Source organism: Hesperophylax consimilis, chromosome 7 (assembly GCF_061612785.1).
Source record: "Hesperophylax consimilis isolate HC1 chromosome 7, BYU_Hcon_1.0, whole genome shotgun sequence".
NCBI lineage: Eukaryota > Metazoa > Arthropoda > Insecta > Trichoptera > Limnephilidae > Hesperophylax > Hesperophylax consimilis.
Window position 1 is genome coordinate 14124647 of NC_142842.1, and position 14932 is coordinate 14139578.

At 33.0% G+C, this 14932-nt stretch overlaps 1 protein-coding gene across 8 annotated transcripts in view; it reads right to left on the reverse strand.

Moving 5' to 3' along the window:
- Nucleotides 1-14932, reverse strand: part of Mp (collagen XV/XVIII-type protein multiplexin) — an 895293-nt gene that overhangs the window by 622613 nt on the left and 257748 nt on the right. For all 8 annotated transcript variants that reach the window (XM_089633234.1, XM_089633232.1, XM_089633230.1 and 5 more), the window contains exon 3: nucleotides 3621-4168. In XM_089633234.1, the coding sequence (XP_089489360.1) occupies nucleotides 3621-4168 (548 nt within the window). The remainder of the gene's footprint in view (nucleotides 1-3620; nucleotides 4169-14932) is intronic.

The following is a 14932-nucleotide window of genomic DNA, read 5'->3' on the forward strand; positions in this document are numbered from 1 at the left end:
TGAACGGATTACCGTCTTCCAAACTTTAATTACGCCGTAGCTCCTTGGATTTTAAATCACAAAAACGGACAGTTCAAAACGTTGGACATACCAGTCATAAGAGAAGCCAGCCGCCAAGAGCCAAGTCTTGTTTATAGTGAAGTTGTTACTTGTTACTTACTATATATAACGGTGACATTTGTACGGGATGTAATTAACACTATCGTAATTACGCTAAAGTTATTCAGCTCAAGAAACAGGCGCTTCTCTGTAACATACAGCATTGTAATATTCAGATTACTAGAATCGGTTCGTACGTGTTGCTTAGCTTACAGAAGCGTTTTGCTTTTTCGGGGCACAGCTCCCTGCTCCCTGCTCGTTGCTAAGTACACAGATTGCTTATTCAAGACCGGCTTTCGTTACGTACATCACATGTACAGTACAGAACATGTACAATATGTACATTCGAATGTGTAAAGAAGATGAGATTCTTAAGTTTTGTTGTAAATCTGTCATGACAAGTGTACATAGGCACTTTCCGGGTAATTAATAATTCCGTATCTCTTATGCCGCATAATTGAATGATGAGCCTTCTAAGAAACACATTGAAATTCATTCAACATTTATTCAAATGTTGGAGTTATATTATGTTCTTGAAACACAAGGCTGAAACATGTACGTGAATATTCATGGCTAGCAATAATAATTTATGCGTTTATGGAGTGTCTATACAATCACATCTATATTTTATTAATTTCTTATCGTGACTAATAAACTAAATTTTGGCGCACAATTCACCATGATTTTTCAAAAAATACAATTATGTAAACAAATTAATACAATATTGATATTTCAGAAGTATCTAATGAAACAAAAATAGTCGGTTTTGAAAATAATTTATACCCTGTCAACGATATTCAGTCGAACACCAACACATATTCACGCAATCATTTTTACGGAAACCGCAATACCATGTAGAATATCTATTTATTTCCTCGCTTTCTGGTTACGATTTATGTGTTTTCGATATAATCGAAAACCCCTATGCAAACAATAAATTCAATAAAGCTTTGCTGAAACATTTCGCGATAAATGAATGCATTTAAATGATTCACAGGTGCCGCCTGGAACTCCGAAACTAAATAAACTTTTATTCGTCCAGATTATGCGTAAATCAAACCTTTTATCGAACTTAAAAAAATGTGAAGTAATTTTACATTTTTAAGTTACATTTCGAAATGGTACACCATTGCAAATATACTGCAATTAAAGCCGTACCACACATTTGCAAACGTTATCAGAACCTGATACAAAGGAGTTTTACATATATCAGATATATTTTAGTATTTATTTAGTATATATTTTAGTATATTTTTAAAAATATTTACATGAAAATCAATGAACCCACTAGTGGGGTGTTGGGCTGTTCAGCGATTGGTCGGCTGGAGTGGCCATTTGTCACTTTTTTTCAGACAGTTGACCTATTCCAAATTGCTATGCTTTTTTTATCGCAATTCGTAGATATTTTTTTTAATCCAGAATGCTTCCAATTTGGAATTTGTTTTGCTACGAAAATTAACACAGTTATTTACACAATCACTTTAATGTGAAAACAGATTTAATAGTGCTATTATTTTTTTAATATACTTAATCCGTAAATTGTTAACTCTTCAACACAAATACTTACATTCCAACATATATTAATACGTACATATAATGTGTTATACGCTAAATTTATAGAACATAAAATTGAAGTGTAACAAAATATATCATATTACCCTTTGTACGTTTTCAATTCTTGAAATAAATATCAGTTTGTAATAAATTGAAAAAAAACTTACCCTTCAGCTCAGGTAGCGTAATGTTTCACGAAAATGAAGATTGTTGGGAAAAACATGTACACATAATACATCCATGGATAAAATGTCAATCATCATCAAGTCAGTTCAGATAAAAGAAATACTAACGTACAGGTAAATCATTTTAAAGAGACCCTCCCTCAAAGTACAAAGGGTATATAAAGCTTGTAGGTATATCCTATTTCTTAGGGTTAAAAGCACACATATATTTTTGATTAATTTGGACACTATAAATTATTAATACTTTGAAATCATGTGTCTAAATATAAATAGGTGTATGAGAAAATAATTTTTTTTTGATCATCGCTTTGCACCCATTATCTTTGAGCATTTTAGGGGTAAGAGGGGACTGCCGGCGGATGTTCCGAAAATATTTGAAACAAATATATTTTAGCGTGTCATCTTTAAAGTGATTTGCCTGTACATAACGATCATTCCTGCTTCTAAAAAATTTCCCACAAGATGATTCTACGCAGAATGATTGAAGTATTCGTACATATCTTTTACAAAAATTGAATAATGTATTTCAAATTTGTCGTTCCTTCAATTGTTTTTCAAGGAATTGGAACAAAGCGTAAAATATTAATTAGGAAGTTACTTCTGAAAATTATTTTACAAAATTTAATTAGAAATTGTTGAGTAATAATAAATTAATTAAATATTTTCAATGCTTTAAAGCAATCTGTGGGAATAACTTCTCAAATCTACTTTGCTTAGTAAAAGAAAAAAAAATGTTAGTTTTTCTTTTATACTTTCGATAATATTATCAAATTTATAAAAATGGCATATATAATTATGAGCAAGTTCTTCTGTGTAATTATTACTACGCGTAACAGCTGTTTCGCGTTCTGTCGGATCAAACTGTGACCAGACCACTTACAGACGACATAAATATGTGTATTATTTCCGTATAGGTACTTATAACGAAAAAAAGCTTTCGTTTTTTATTACCTACGCCATTATTGATTTCCGAACAAATGTCGGAAATTATTAATGGTTATTAATTACCCTTTAAAGTTTCCCCACCTATTGTATTGTTTCATTTAGACTATAGGTCGTTAAAGTAAGGTTTATCTAAACTGATAATTTGGATGCCTCAGGACTTTTCTTTTCTCTGCATATTTATTTCACTAACTTGTATTTTGTATTCTATAATAATTGAGCTCGGCTTAGACATATCTGGAAGTGGCAAGCGAATAATATTTTTTGTTCATTTCCAATTGCTCTAAAAGATCGAGTTTACGGCCTTTATTTAGAATGTTGGAGGTATTGGCTTACGTTTTACATCAATGAGTGAGTGATTTTTATATAGGAGATGTTTGAAAAATTGTTTCGGTATTTTATTTTTATATTCAAACGATCGCATATGTACTTTCAATCTAATACATAGGATTGGCCAGTTTGGCGTTGCAAGCGTCACACTAAAGTTTATAAATGCCGCTAATTTTTAGTTTGTGTACTTTAATTTTCTAGTTTTAAGACACCATCTTTTTATGTGGAAGGCAAAAATACGTAGGCGACAATTTTCTTGTATTTAGCGATTTGTTTTCGTTAGAAGTAGGTACTTACGGAAATAATATAAATTGTCGTAAGTGGCCTAGCCACAGTTAGATAATGCCTGTCGAAACAGCCATCTATCACGCGTACTACTAATAAATTGAACCATAATATTATTTAATATATAAAAGAAAAATCTAATAATTAAATAGAGTTCTACAAATTAAACTTGACAACAATAAATACATTTTATGAGTGTTTGAAAAATGTGAATTAAAAACTTACATGAAAGGCTCCTTGAATGAGGGGACCGGCTTGACCTACGAAGAGTGTTGAAGCAGAATCGAAGACCAGCTCCAGGGGTTCTCTCTTCACGACTTGCGTATCGAACTCGTTGCAGTTGAAGTATAGCGTCACATTCTCCGTAGTCACCTTCAGAGCTATCCTTGTCCACTTCTTCACGAAGCTCGGAACCGAAAAGCTGGCGATCTTCTGAGATCTGATGAACGAGTTGACATCTGTATACAGCAGTGAGATATTCATCAACTGTTGTCCTGCCGGTACGATCTGCACTCCTAGTTGTACCACTTCTTCGAGTGGGTTCAGCACGCTGAATAGGAATCCCCCTTCCTTGTTGGAAGGGCGGACAGTGGTAGTGATGGCGAATTCTGGGTAAAGCTTCTCAGGAATGAATAGTCTGTATGGAGACTTGATTTTAGAGCCCGGCTTTAACCCGTATGCGGGAAATCCGTCGAGCCCTTCGTCGAAATACTGGAATTTGGGATCGCTGAATGGCACAGCGATGGCGTGGAGCAGGTCATGATCTTTAAGTTCTGAAACAAACAAAAACTAGCATCAGCATCTTGTGAGAGGATAGCGTTTAGTATACACTGAGGAGTTGGACCTGAACAATTGTTGTCGACACCTGACTATTTCGGGATTTGGTGTTATTTTTTTTGTAGGTTAACTTTGGGAGTACCAAGAGGAAAGGCTGAATAGCTCGGGGATTAACGCGATGCCATGCGTAGTAATGCAAAATCATATGTTTTTGGTTTGAAAATTTGGCCGCCTAGAAATGTTTCAGATGCTTTAATTAAATACTGCGAGTAGAATATATCTTTGCCTTTGAAATGATCGAGTACTTTTCAGATAAGTCTTTTCATAAGCCCAGAAAAAAATAATGTATAAAGCCTATGAAAACTGCTTTAAAGTTCAAAATCTCTCAATTACAAACCCATTTTCGGTTATGATTTTATTGTATAATGTGGTAAATTAAGTTATTTATAAAATTATCGAAAAAAATTAAATAATTATGCCTGAACATCCACAAAATAAAATAAAAGGCACTTTTTGGCCATGTTTTTTTCTTGCATAAATCAAAACAGGCGGATGGTGTTAAGAGGGAATTTGAACCTTATCGCTATCTATGTAAGGGTTGTTATTGATAGCGGCTCAATTTAAAATATTACACGACGTAGTGCATCGCCTTAAATCACCAGTATAGTGTTGTAGGTATCATAGTCAAACAATATATTTTTATTTTTTTATAATGGAATCACTTCTTTAATCGGTCCTCGAATTATGATATTTAATCATTGACAACAATATTAACCATTCTCAAACGAAAAATCTGAAACGGAAAAATATTCGATCGCTTCTTGGATTTGAACCCAAGACCTCTCTCTGTCTTGCCGATGCATTGTTATGACTACTGAACTAATTCAACCATATCAACTACGTCATATCTAACTCTTTCATACTTCGGCTAACCAACATTATCTTCATTAAAGTAATTTTTTTTACTGTTGTCTTTATGTGTCATTTCAAGATTCTATCCTAGTTAAATTGCTATCAAGATAGTTTTTTGGATAAATATTTCTATTTCTGTTGTAATATGCGACATCGATTGACTTTTTACAATTCTTGGAAGAATATTTATTTTTTATAATAGAATAACTTGTTGAGTAAAACTTCACATTGCCTTATTAGCCTGTTCAGTATTTACTTTTTCACATTTTTCGTTTGAGAATGGATAATATTGTCTTCAATGATAAAACATTATTTTAGCCGTTGGAATCGTAAATCGTATAGGTATATTATTATAACCTTTAAATACGCCCCCGAGAGAACATTTCAGCTTTCCAGCATTCCTAGTCTATGTGAAAAATAAATTTCTTGTATGAGCATAATTTAATTTGTTTGCTGTGCAGGGATGCTGGGGAGTATTAGTCATTGAGGCACTTAACTTCGCTTTAAAAACGTAGAATCGTGAATACAGAAACCCGTCTGGCCTTTTAATACAGTATCACAAACGTGATGGGGCCTTTAAGAAATACTATCCACGCGTTTAGGAAACCAAAAAAGGTCTATTGTAAAAATAGTAATATGTTGTGGCTTCATAAAAACAATGATATTATTATGTTCCCATTTAAAATCTTTAACTAACCTTTATAATATTAAATAAATAAAACCGAGATAAATGAAAAAGCACTTTATAAGGTATCCCGTTTCACTCAGACTTGTTTCTGTCATAACTTAAAATTCTGTAAAATGAATTTACTCCAAATAGAAGAAAGAGATCTCTTCAAACTTCAATAAAAAAACTTTGCGTTGGTGGAAAAAAGTACAACAAAAGTGTATAAATTAGCTTTGTGATAAAAATGACAATGATTCTATCTCTCGGGGCCCGGAAAGATTGGCTTGACAAATTGCGAAAACTTTGAGGCCAAAGTCGCAAGAAACTGTTAGGCTTTAAGCCCGCCGCGATTTATGAGAAACGGAACATAATCTTTGACAGACGACTAAGCCTCTCACATTTCACTCGGGAAATTCCTACCTAGATTTGTTCCCGGGGCGGCATATCTCATACAACCCAAATATCTGTTTTAACTACATACTGCTGAATAGAGCTGAGGCTAATAGACGATTGCGCTCATCCCAACTCCCGACTCCCGATTCCCGGTACGTACTAGGTACCTGCTAGCTACTGGAGGAATGTCAATTATGTGATGTATGAAGAAAGAGAAGGGCTCGACAACCTTCACCCTTTGACGACAGTAATAATTGGTTTATGGCGGTCAGAACAAATTAGGATTTATAACGACTGTGGTAAAACATTCCCCGAGGACAACTTTGTGGTAAAACATTCCCCGAGGACAACTTTAAGTAAGATTTCTCATTTGCCCTGTCACATGTCGTCAAAATGTTTTAAGGCATACCGCTGAAAGATCCATTGTAACCTTTCCCTTTTCTCAAACACAATGCAACAGAAATATAGGTTACAACATAAGCAGGAAAAACATTATTTTACCAGCGTATAGCATCGAACCGTATCTATATTTCTCTAATAAGCAATGAAAAGTGTTAATCTTAAGTGACCTACAAGGTAAGTATGGTACTGTATAAAAAGTAAATAAATAATGGTAAAATTTGTACATTCTATCATCACGTTTAACAATCAAAGGCATTGTACATATGGCTTTGTATTGGTGATCGACGATCCGGTGGATGCAATCTGTTCAAAGCCACAAATTGATAATAGTTTGACTTGTCTATAGTTTGTCATAATATAGATAATTGCAGAAATGTATCATATATTTGTACAGCGCCCTTGAGGTGATTTTGCACAAAAACGGCGCTTTAAAAATCATCAAAATCTTTTCCGATTTTGTTGTCCGGGTTAAATCTTCCCCACAGGAAAAACTAAACCCTTCCACACACTTTTCCATATCTGATCATCTAGTCAATCAACATTATGCAAGTGCATTATATAAGCAAAATAAATACAAAACAATACAAGAACAACACGTCAACTCACCAGAGATCAAATGGGAAAATAATTCACCGACTCCAGATATTTTCATATCAGAGGGTTCAGCTCGGTAGAACTTCTTACAGGGCCTATAAATCCTACTGATCCCTCAACATAAATATTTAAAAAAATCTTTCGTTATCCTACATGTATTTAAAATGACTCATTTTTGCATTTTTATGTATAAATTTTTGATAGATCTAATACGCCTAAATTTTTAATGAGAGAGCTAGGTATAATGCCAGTAGCCGAAATAACGAATGGTAATATTTTTATAGTCTGAGAATGCATAATTCTTTTTATCTCATTTCCTTTATCTGTGTATTTTAATTAAGTATTTATTATTTATTTCTCTAGCATTTATTTTAATTAAGGTTTTCGTTCAAGTAATTAGGTACAAGTCAAAAAAATATCATTTACTTTGATTCAGTATTCAAGAATGCGCAATACTACTTTTCATATCAAAGTGAAGCCTTAAACCAAATAGACTTTTCTAGAAGTGACCCTTGGAACACTGATTATAAGAATACCCAGCCTGTTTCGTGCAAATGCATAATGACCCATTAACAACAAAGAGAACATTAAAAATGCGACAAATCTGTGGCAAATTTCTGTGTACCATCAAATAATTGTTTGTAATTTTAGTTTTACATGACAAAATCTAAAAAAATATCGCTAAGATGTCGCTATTCCAAACTCCTGTAATATTCAAAAATCTGTTAATGAAAAAATAAGAAAATACACAGATTTAGGAAACGAGATAAAAAGAATTTGGCATTCTCAGACTATAAAAATATTACGATTCGTTATTTCGGCTACTGGCATTATACCTAGCTCTCTCATTCATAATTTAGGTGTATTAGATCTATCAAAAAATTAATATGTAAAAATGCAAAAATCAGTCATTTTAAATACATGTAGGATAACGAAAGATTTTTTAAATATTTATTTTGAGGGATCAGTAGGATTTATAGGCCCTGTTAGGATTTCTACCGAGTTGAACCCTCTGATATGAAAATATCTGGAGTCGGTGAATTATTTTCCCATTTGATCTCTGGTGAGTTGACATGTTGTTCTTGTATTGTTTTGTATTTATTTTGCTTATATAATGCACTTGCATAATGTTGATTGACTAGATGATCATTTGTGGAAAAGTGTGTGGAAGGGTTTAGTTTTTCCTATGGGGAAGATTTAACACGGACATAAAATCGAAAAAGATAAAATTAAATAATCCAAAATAGAATCCGAAACATCTTCATCCATTATAGATAATATTTTAATGAGTCGGAGTTGACAGCCTCTGCTAAGAATGAAAACGTTGAAATGACGAAACCGGTTTTATGATCGGATAATTTCCAGAATTTCCTTACGGGTGTGGTTGTCAGAGGCTATTAAGTCCTTATCAAAGTTATACAGTAAACCAAAATCGTTCTCGTGAAGATGTATTAATTTAGTATTCACAATACGTACACGCAATGAAGATCTTACTTCGCGGAATACCAACATTCATTATGATTTAAACAAGTCCGTCCAAAAAATTCAACAGAACCTTTTTTTCTAATTTAACTTATTTACCATATTATGTCCTATTTAGTTTTCCAGTGGAAGCTAATGAATTGAATAAAAACAATATATTATTAACGAAATATTCGACGATAGCACCATCTCTCCGTAACTGAATGAAACATTATGACGCTTATTTTAGCTAGGACTCATTTTATTTTATTAGGTAGGTACTTTACTCTGGTCGATAAAACAGTGCGTGTTATAAATTCATAGAGCTATAATTTATGATTTTGCTATGGTTTCAGTAGATTAGCTTTTCCCCCGAGCTTCAAATGACGGTTCATTTTAAATGTCGCTGTTTTATTTACTTTCATAAAGTATAATATTATTCAGTTCAGTTCGTACTATTATGATGAGAAATTTTTATGTCTTTGTTCCAGGTAAGTACAATAAATTTAGACCGGACTGGCAACATCTATTGTGGGCTTTTTCAGGTTATTTTCAAACCTTTACAAAAAGATGTTTCATTTATTTATATTATCACATTAAAATGTTGAAATACATAGATGGGTGGGTACATAAATAGGTATATGTTATAATTTCTTTAATAATTAATGTGTTATTTTATTCCAAAAAGAATAAATGAAAGTATAATAATAAATAACAAAATGTATTATTATTCTTCTTATTAACATTATCGTTGATTTGGAGGATTTTGGCAAATTTTATATTTTTTGTCGCACTTATTTGCACTCTATCATACCTAATTTTTTAAACTCTTATATTTTATGTAACCTATATTTTGCTAAATCTGACATTTTTATATGTAATCTATATGTATTTTTTTTTTATATAAAATGTATAACTAAAAAAATAAAGATGTACATTATTATATGTAAAAGCCCTATGGGCGTTTAAATGAAATAAATAAATAAATAAAATTATTAATACATTTTAATAATACATTTTGTAAGTATAATAATAAATAACAAAATGTATTATTATTATTAATAATACATTATAAATAATTATTATTATTGACATATATATGTTTATATTTTTAACATATCATAATCGAGTATTATATCGATTTCTAACAAAAATCTTTAAAACTGCTTCCATATAAGCACAAATCTAGCAAAACTTTCAAAAAAATTGTCTACGACCTGATTTTTTCATCTATGATTATAAATTTAACATATATGATTAATTTTTATATTCTACATATAAAAATGAATAAAAAAATATGATAATGAAGGTATTTTAATTTCTTTTTATATTTACGAATACATTTTCTATAACAATTAAAATGTGCCATTTTCGATTTTCCTCCAAAACGACATGTTCGTTTTTATTCGTGAATTAGGCGTGAACTGACGTGACGTCACGCTGGGCGACATTGGTGACAACACTGACAACCGTCTTACCAGGTATTGTCGTTTACTATGTCATAATGACGTTTTAGCCATTTGGATGTTACAAAATGGGCGGATTTAGATAGTTTTTTAAATAAATAATTATGAATACAATTATTAAAATTACATATATTTTTTATAATAATCTTTTCAGAAAAATGAACTTTAAATCTTACACTCATTTTTAACGGTATTCTTACTTTGTAAAAAATACTCCATCATTGGGAGTTGGTCGAATTTTCCAGTCCACCGATAACCCTTGTACAATAGCATACAACATACAACTATAATATAAATCATGTTGTAGATACAACATAAAGATTTTGAAGTTGTTGAAAACTATTTATGTTATTGACGACTGTATAGATCTATTTTGTAAAATTTAAATCAAGCTAATATTTGATACTGAGTGCCAATCATCAACCTTTGTGTACTTGTAACAACTTTAGTTAGAAACCTATCGGTAGACATAAATTACAACATTATTACGTTTGTAAGAAGAATAAATAATTAAAGTAAAAAAATCCTGCCGTGAAACCCAAATAAAAGGTGTTCCACTGTGAAACCATACACATTTTTTACTATTCTAAATCTGACATTTCAAGGTTACATATTGCAGAAAATCTCTCATTAATTAATCATTAATTCTAAAAAACTAGATGGTTCCAATCGAGAACGAAAGAAATTTTAAAGTGCAATAGTATTCCCGAATTCGTAAGCCGCCAGTTACATGAAATACGCAGCTGACAGAACTGGGTTTTACGCAGGCTAGTAATAATAATAATAATAATAATTGGATGACTTGTATAGCGCTGTTTTTATGCAAAATCACCTCAAGGGCGCTGTACAAACTTATAATATATTTCTACAGTGATCTATGTTATTACTTAACTATTTATGGAGATAATATACAGTACAATACTTACCTGGTAGGTCACTTGAGATTAACACTTAATTAACATTATCTAATTGTTTATTGGCGAAATGTAGATACAGGATTTAGGACATAATTGGAAAATTGAATATAACTGGACTTTCTCTTAGGAATGGTATATTTAATTTAAGGGTACGACAGCTTAAAAAGGTAAGTTTTTAGTTTAGACCTGAATTCTGCTGGACTTGTTATGGATCTTAGTTTATTCCAAGCCTTCGGCCCAGATACTCCGAAAGCGCGATCACCAAACTTAGTATTTGGCTTGCGCTTAGGTTCCATCAGTTTGCCTACAGCTGATGATGTTGCTGATCTAAGAGTTGACTGCCTCAGACCAGTGTTTTCCGGGACGCATAGTTCAGAGATGTAGGGTGGGGCCATTTCATTGATGGATTTAAACACTATCCAGCACAGTTTGTACTGTTTTCTTTCGGGCACTTGAGCCAGTGAAGGTTACGAAGGTGTTCTGAAATGTGCGAATATTTTGAAACCCCGGTTATGAGCCGGTATAGTAATATAGTAATAACAGAAATATAGCAATAACAGGAGACATTTCGAGGCTCACATTTTATTTCCAACGAATTCGAAACAATATCTTTATTTTAGTATTTTCTAGGGCAAATTCGATCGTACTTTCGTCCAATACGCTGGGGCCGTGCGTCGCATATTTTTGTTTACGCCTTCTTCACTTACGTCGTTATGATTCCGGTTTTATTTTAGCGTTTTTTGTCGTCTTAATAAACTACTTCTCGGCCGGAGATAAAAATACGTTTAAATAAAATGCTTCAAAAGTTCACAACTCATAATTATTCAATTACGCTCCAAGGCTAAGAAGAAATATCTAAACAAGTTTCAAATTTTCAATTGCTAAAATAAAATCTTTATTTAGCGGTTTTGCCTACACCCTGTATAATGTATAGCTCTCCAGACCTTCCATTTTAGGAACAAACCCACAGAGCTGTGTTGTGGGCGTGCTCACATGCCCAAAGAAAGCTCATTTTTACTTACTTCTGATAAAATTTATCGAACAATTTTAAATATCGAAATAAATCTTAAATTGGCGTAAACGGTTTTTTTTCAAATGGGTAAAGATCACACTTCTAGGCGATATCCATTATACCGATATCTATGCAGTCCATGTATCAAACCATCCCATATATTAGAAATTTCAGCGAATTTGCCGTGAATATTGCATTTTCATATTTTCCTATCGGGAGGGATAGCTAAAAAGTATTGGCGGCTTAACTACACGTGTCGTTATTCCTGAAGTAACATGTGTTGGGTTATGATTGGCGTGTCGATGCGATGACTTATCGTTGAACATATTTCATAATTACAACGCTAACTCGCGTAACGGATATCCCCAATTTTTCCGAACGTGGAACGGGCATAACGCGGCCATGTTGACGAAAAATAAAAGATATTTTGTAAAAATGCAAATTTTTACTATATTTGGAAATGTGGCACTTCTTTCGCAAGTATAATTATACAAAAAATAATAATTATATGAAACAAGTTTCTGTAATGCCTCAATCATCACCTTTCCTTCGTTAAGTTGTATTTTATTCTCGACCATAGACATATGAATATTAGTAGACCTGCCCTAAGTGATTAAAGCGTATTATTCCCCACTCCCCATACCGGTTCCATTGGAGCCGGCTGGGCTCGCGTATGGCTTCCCGTGAATCTTGAGAATGTAACGTAATCATTCTTGTTCGAACTAGCGTCGAGCTATGGTCGAGGCATTTTATGAAATAACACGGCAAAATAGTGGCTTGTGCTATGAAAACTTGTAAAAATAGATGTGAAAAAGAGAATAAACCCAATTTTCGTATTACATTCCATATGTAAGCATCATTTTAAGCTTATTCACATCGTATAATATGAATCAGTTGTAGAAACATATACTATCACATCGAGATACATCTGGTCGAATGTAGCTATTCTCAAGTGTGCGCATCGTTGTTACTGGGAAGTAAATTATGAACACTTAAAAGTGTCTTAACTAAATACGTAAACAAAATATTCGACTCTGAAAATAGAAGAAATTTTTTTTTGCCGAATTTGGACTTCGCAAATTTGTTCATAACGTGGCGAGTAATTTGCGCTCCCATGTAAAAATGTCTATTCATTCAAAAGCAGATTTTACTTTGAAGAACCAAATGGTGATATTATAATGCGAGATGCCTATATACTGTCAGATTGATTTATTGACGAATCACAGTCAGCTTTACCCCCTTCGTTCTTCAACAGTTGATTTTACCCCTTACCTTTAATTTCTAGTCTATATATTCATATGTCTGGTTCTCGACCAAGTTTTAAAAAATTTTTCGAATTTTTTTCTTATTGAAATTTTTTTATGTGAATACCGTTCAAGATATACAAATATGAAGCAAACGCCCTGTCTGTTTTAAAGTTGAATAGGTTAATAGTTCCATTTCAATTATAAAGTAACACCAACACAACTTACAGTCAACTAACATGAAGATGAGGAAATCAACGAACATGAAAATCAGGATGTTGAAATAAACAAACACGAAAATGAGGTCGACAAACATTAAAATGAGGAAACCATGTAATACCAACTACCTACAATCCACTTCGGAACCGGAATCTCTAGTGAGGAGGACTGTGAATAATATTAATAAAATAGGTGTTTTAATAGTCGTTATTAAAAACGCATCACCAACTACAAAACACGTATAACTGCGAGCGAAAATACCTTTGTGACTTGAACAGCTTGTTTACGAACAATGAAGATATTATTTGCTTATAATAACGTTAACTTCCACGATACTAGGTACGCATTAGGTATATTATAGATTCTATGGGAATGCCAACGCACCACCCACGTAAAACACCCATTGGTAAAGAAAAACACTCTGCAAACTGAAAATAAGTAAGTTTTCAAACAAATTCCACTCAGACAAAGGTGTGCAAATTTAATAATGCTAGATCTCTCCATTCAAGAGAATTTGTTACTTCAGCACACAGATTAGTTACCTACTTTCCAGTTCAGATGTTAGCTTTTTACCGTGAAGCGTGTCAGTGCATTATAAGTAAGTTTCTGAAATGTCGTCTTATCTTCGCTCACCACTTTATAACTTCCGTCGCCGCGTGAAGTAGGTCATAAAGGGAAACCAACAACACTGCAGATAAAGCAAAACCAGACGAAACTTAAGGGTTTAATACTTATATCAATAGAATAAGCTGAAACTATACTATACATCACTCAAATCAACAAAGACAAAAGATAAACACGTGTTCGTGTACACCGCCGGACTGGTCCGACGCAATTAAAAAAAAAACACAATTTCCTTTAATCAGGTTATGGTAATCTATGATAAATTAGTGCAAAATATTCTATGATTAATTAAAAACATAATATCTTAGTAGGAGCAGGCCCAGTAAGTGAACAGTGAATTTTAGCAGGGAGGAACTTTTTGAACCATTAATTGAATAACCAACACCTCTGCCATGGGTCACCCCTAGTGGTTTACTACGTTTGCTGATTTGACAGGGGTGCCAGGGTTCATCGGGTGAGGTGTGTTCACCAGCTGCATGGCGTGCGGAATCGGGAGAGGCTGGTTTGAGGATACCATTTGACCTTATGACGTAGTTACTTCAAGAAATGTCGATGCACCTTGTTTTTGTGCTATGACAAGTTTACCGGCGGCAGTGGGAAGATCGGAACAAAAGCAAAAAATGGTCATTAACGTGAATTTCGATTTTTGCGGGCTGGTGCAGTTTTTGGCGTGACTTAAGCCGGATTTTGCCTGGAATATCGGCAGTATATATGGAATATCAAAAGCAGTTTTTATTTTATTTTAAAAGGAGTTTTCAAACGAGTCCGTCATTCCTCCCATTGACGACGTGCTCTCCTGCACTATTTGTCTACAGAAATTAGCAAATTAGCTACATGGTTGGTGCGAGC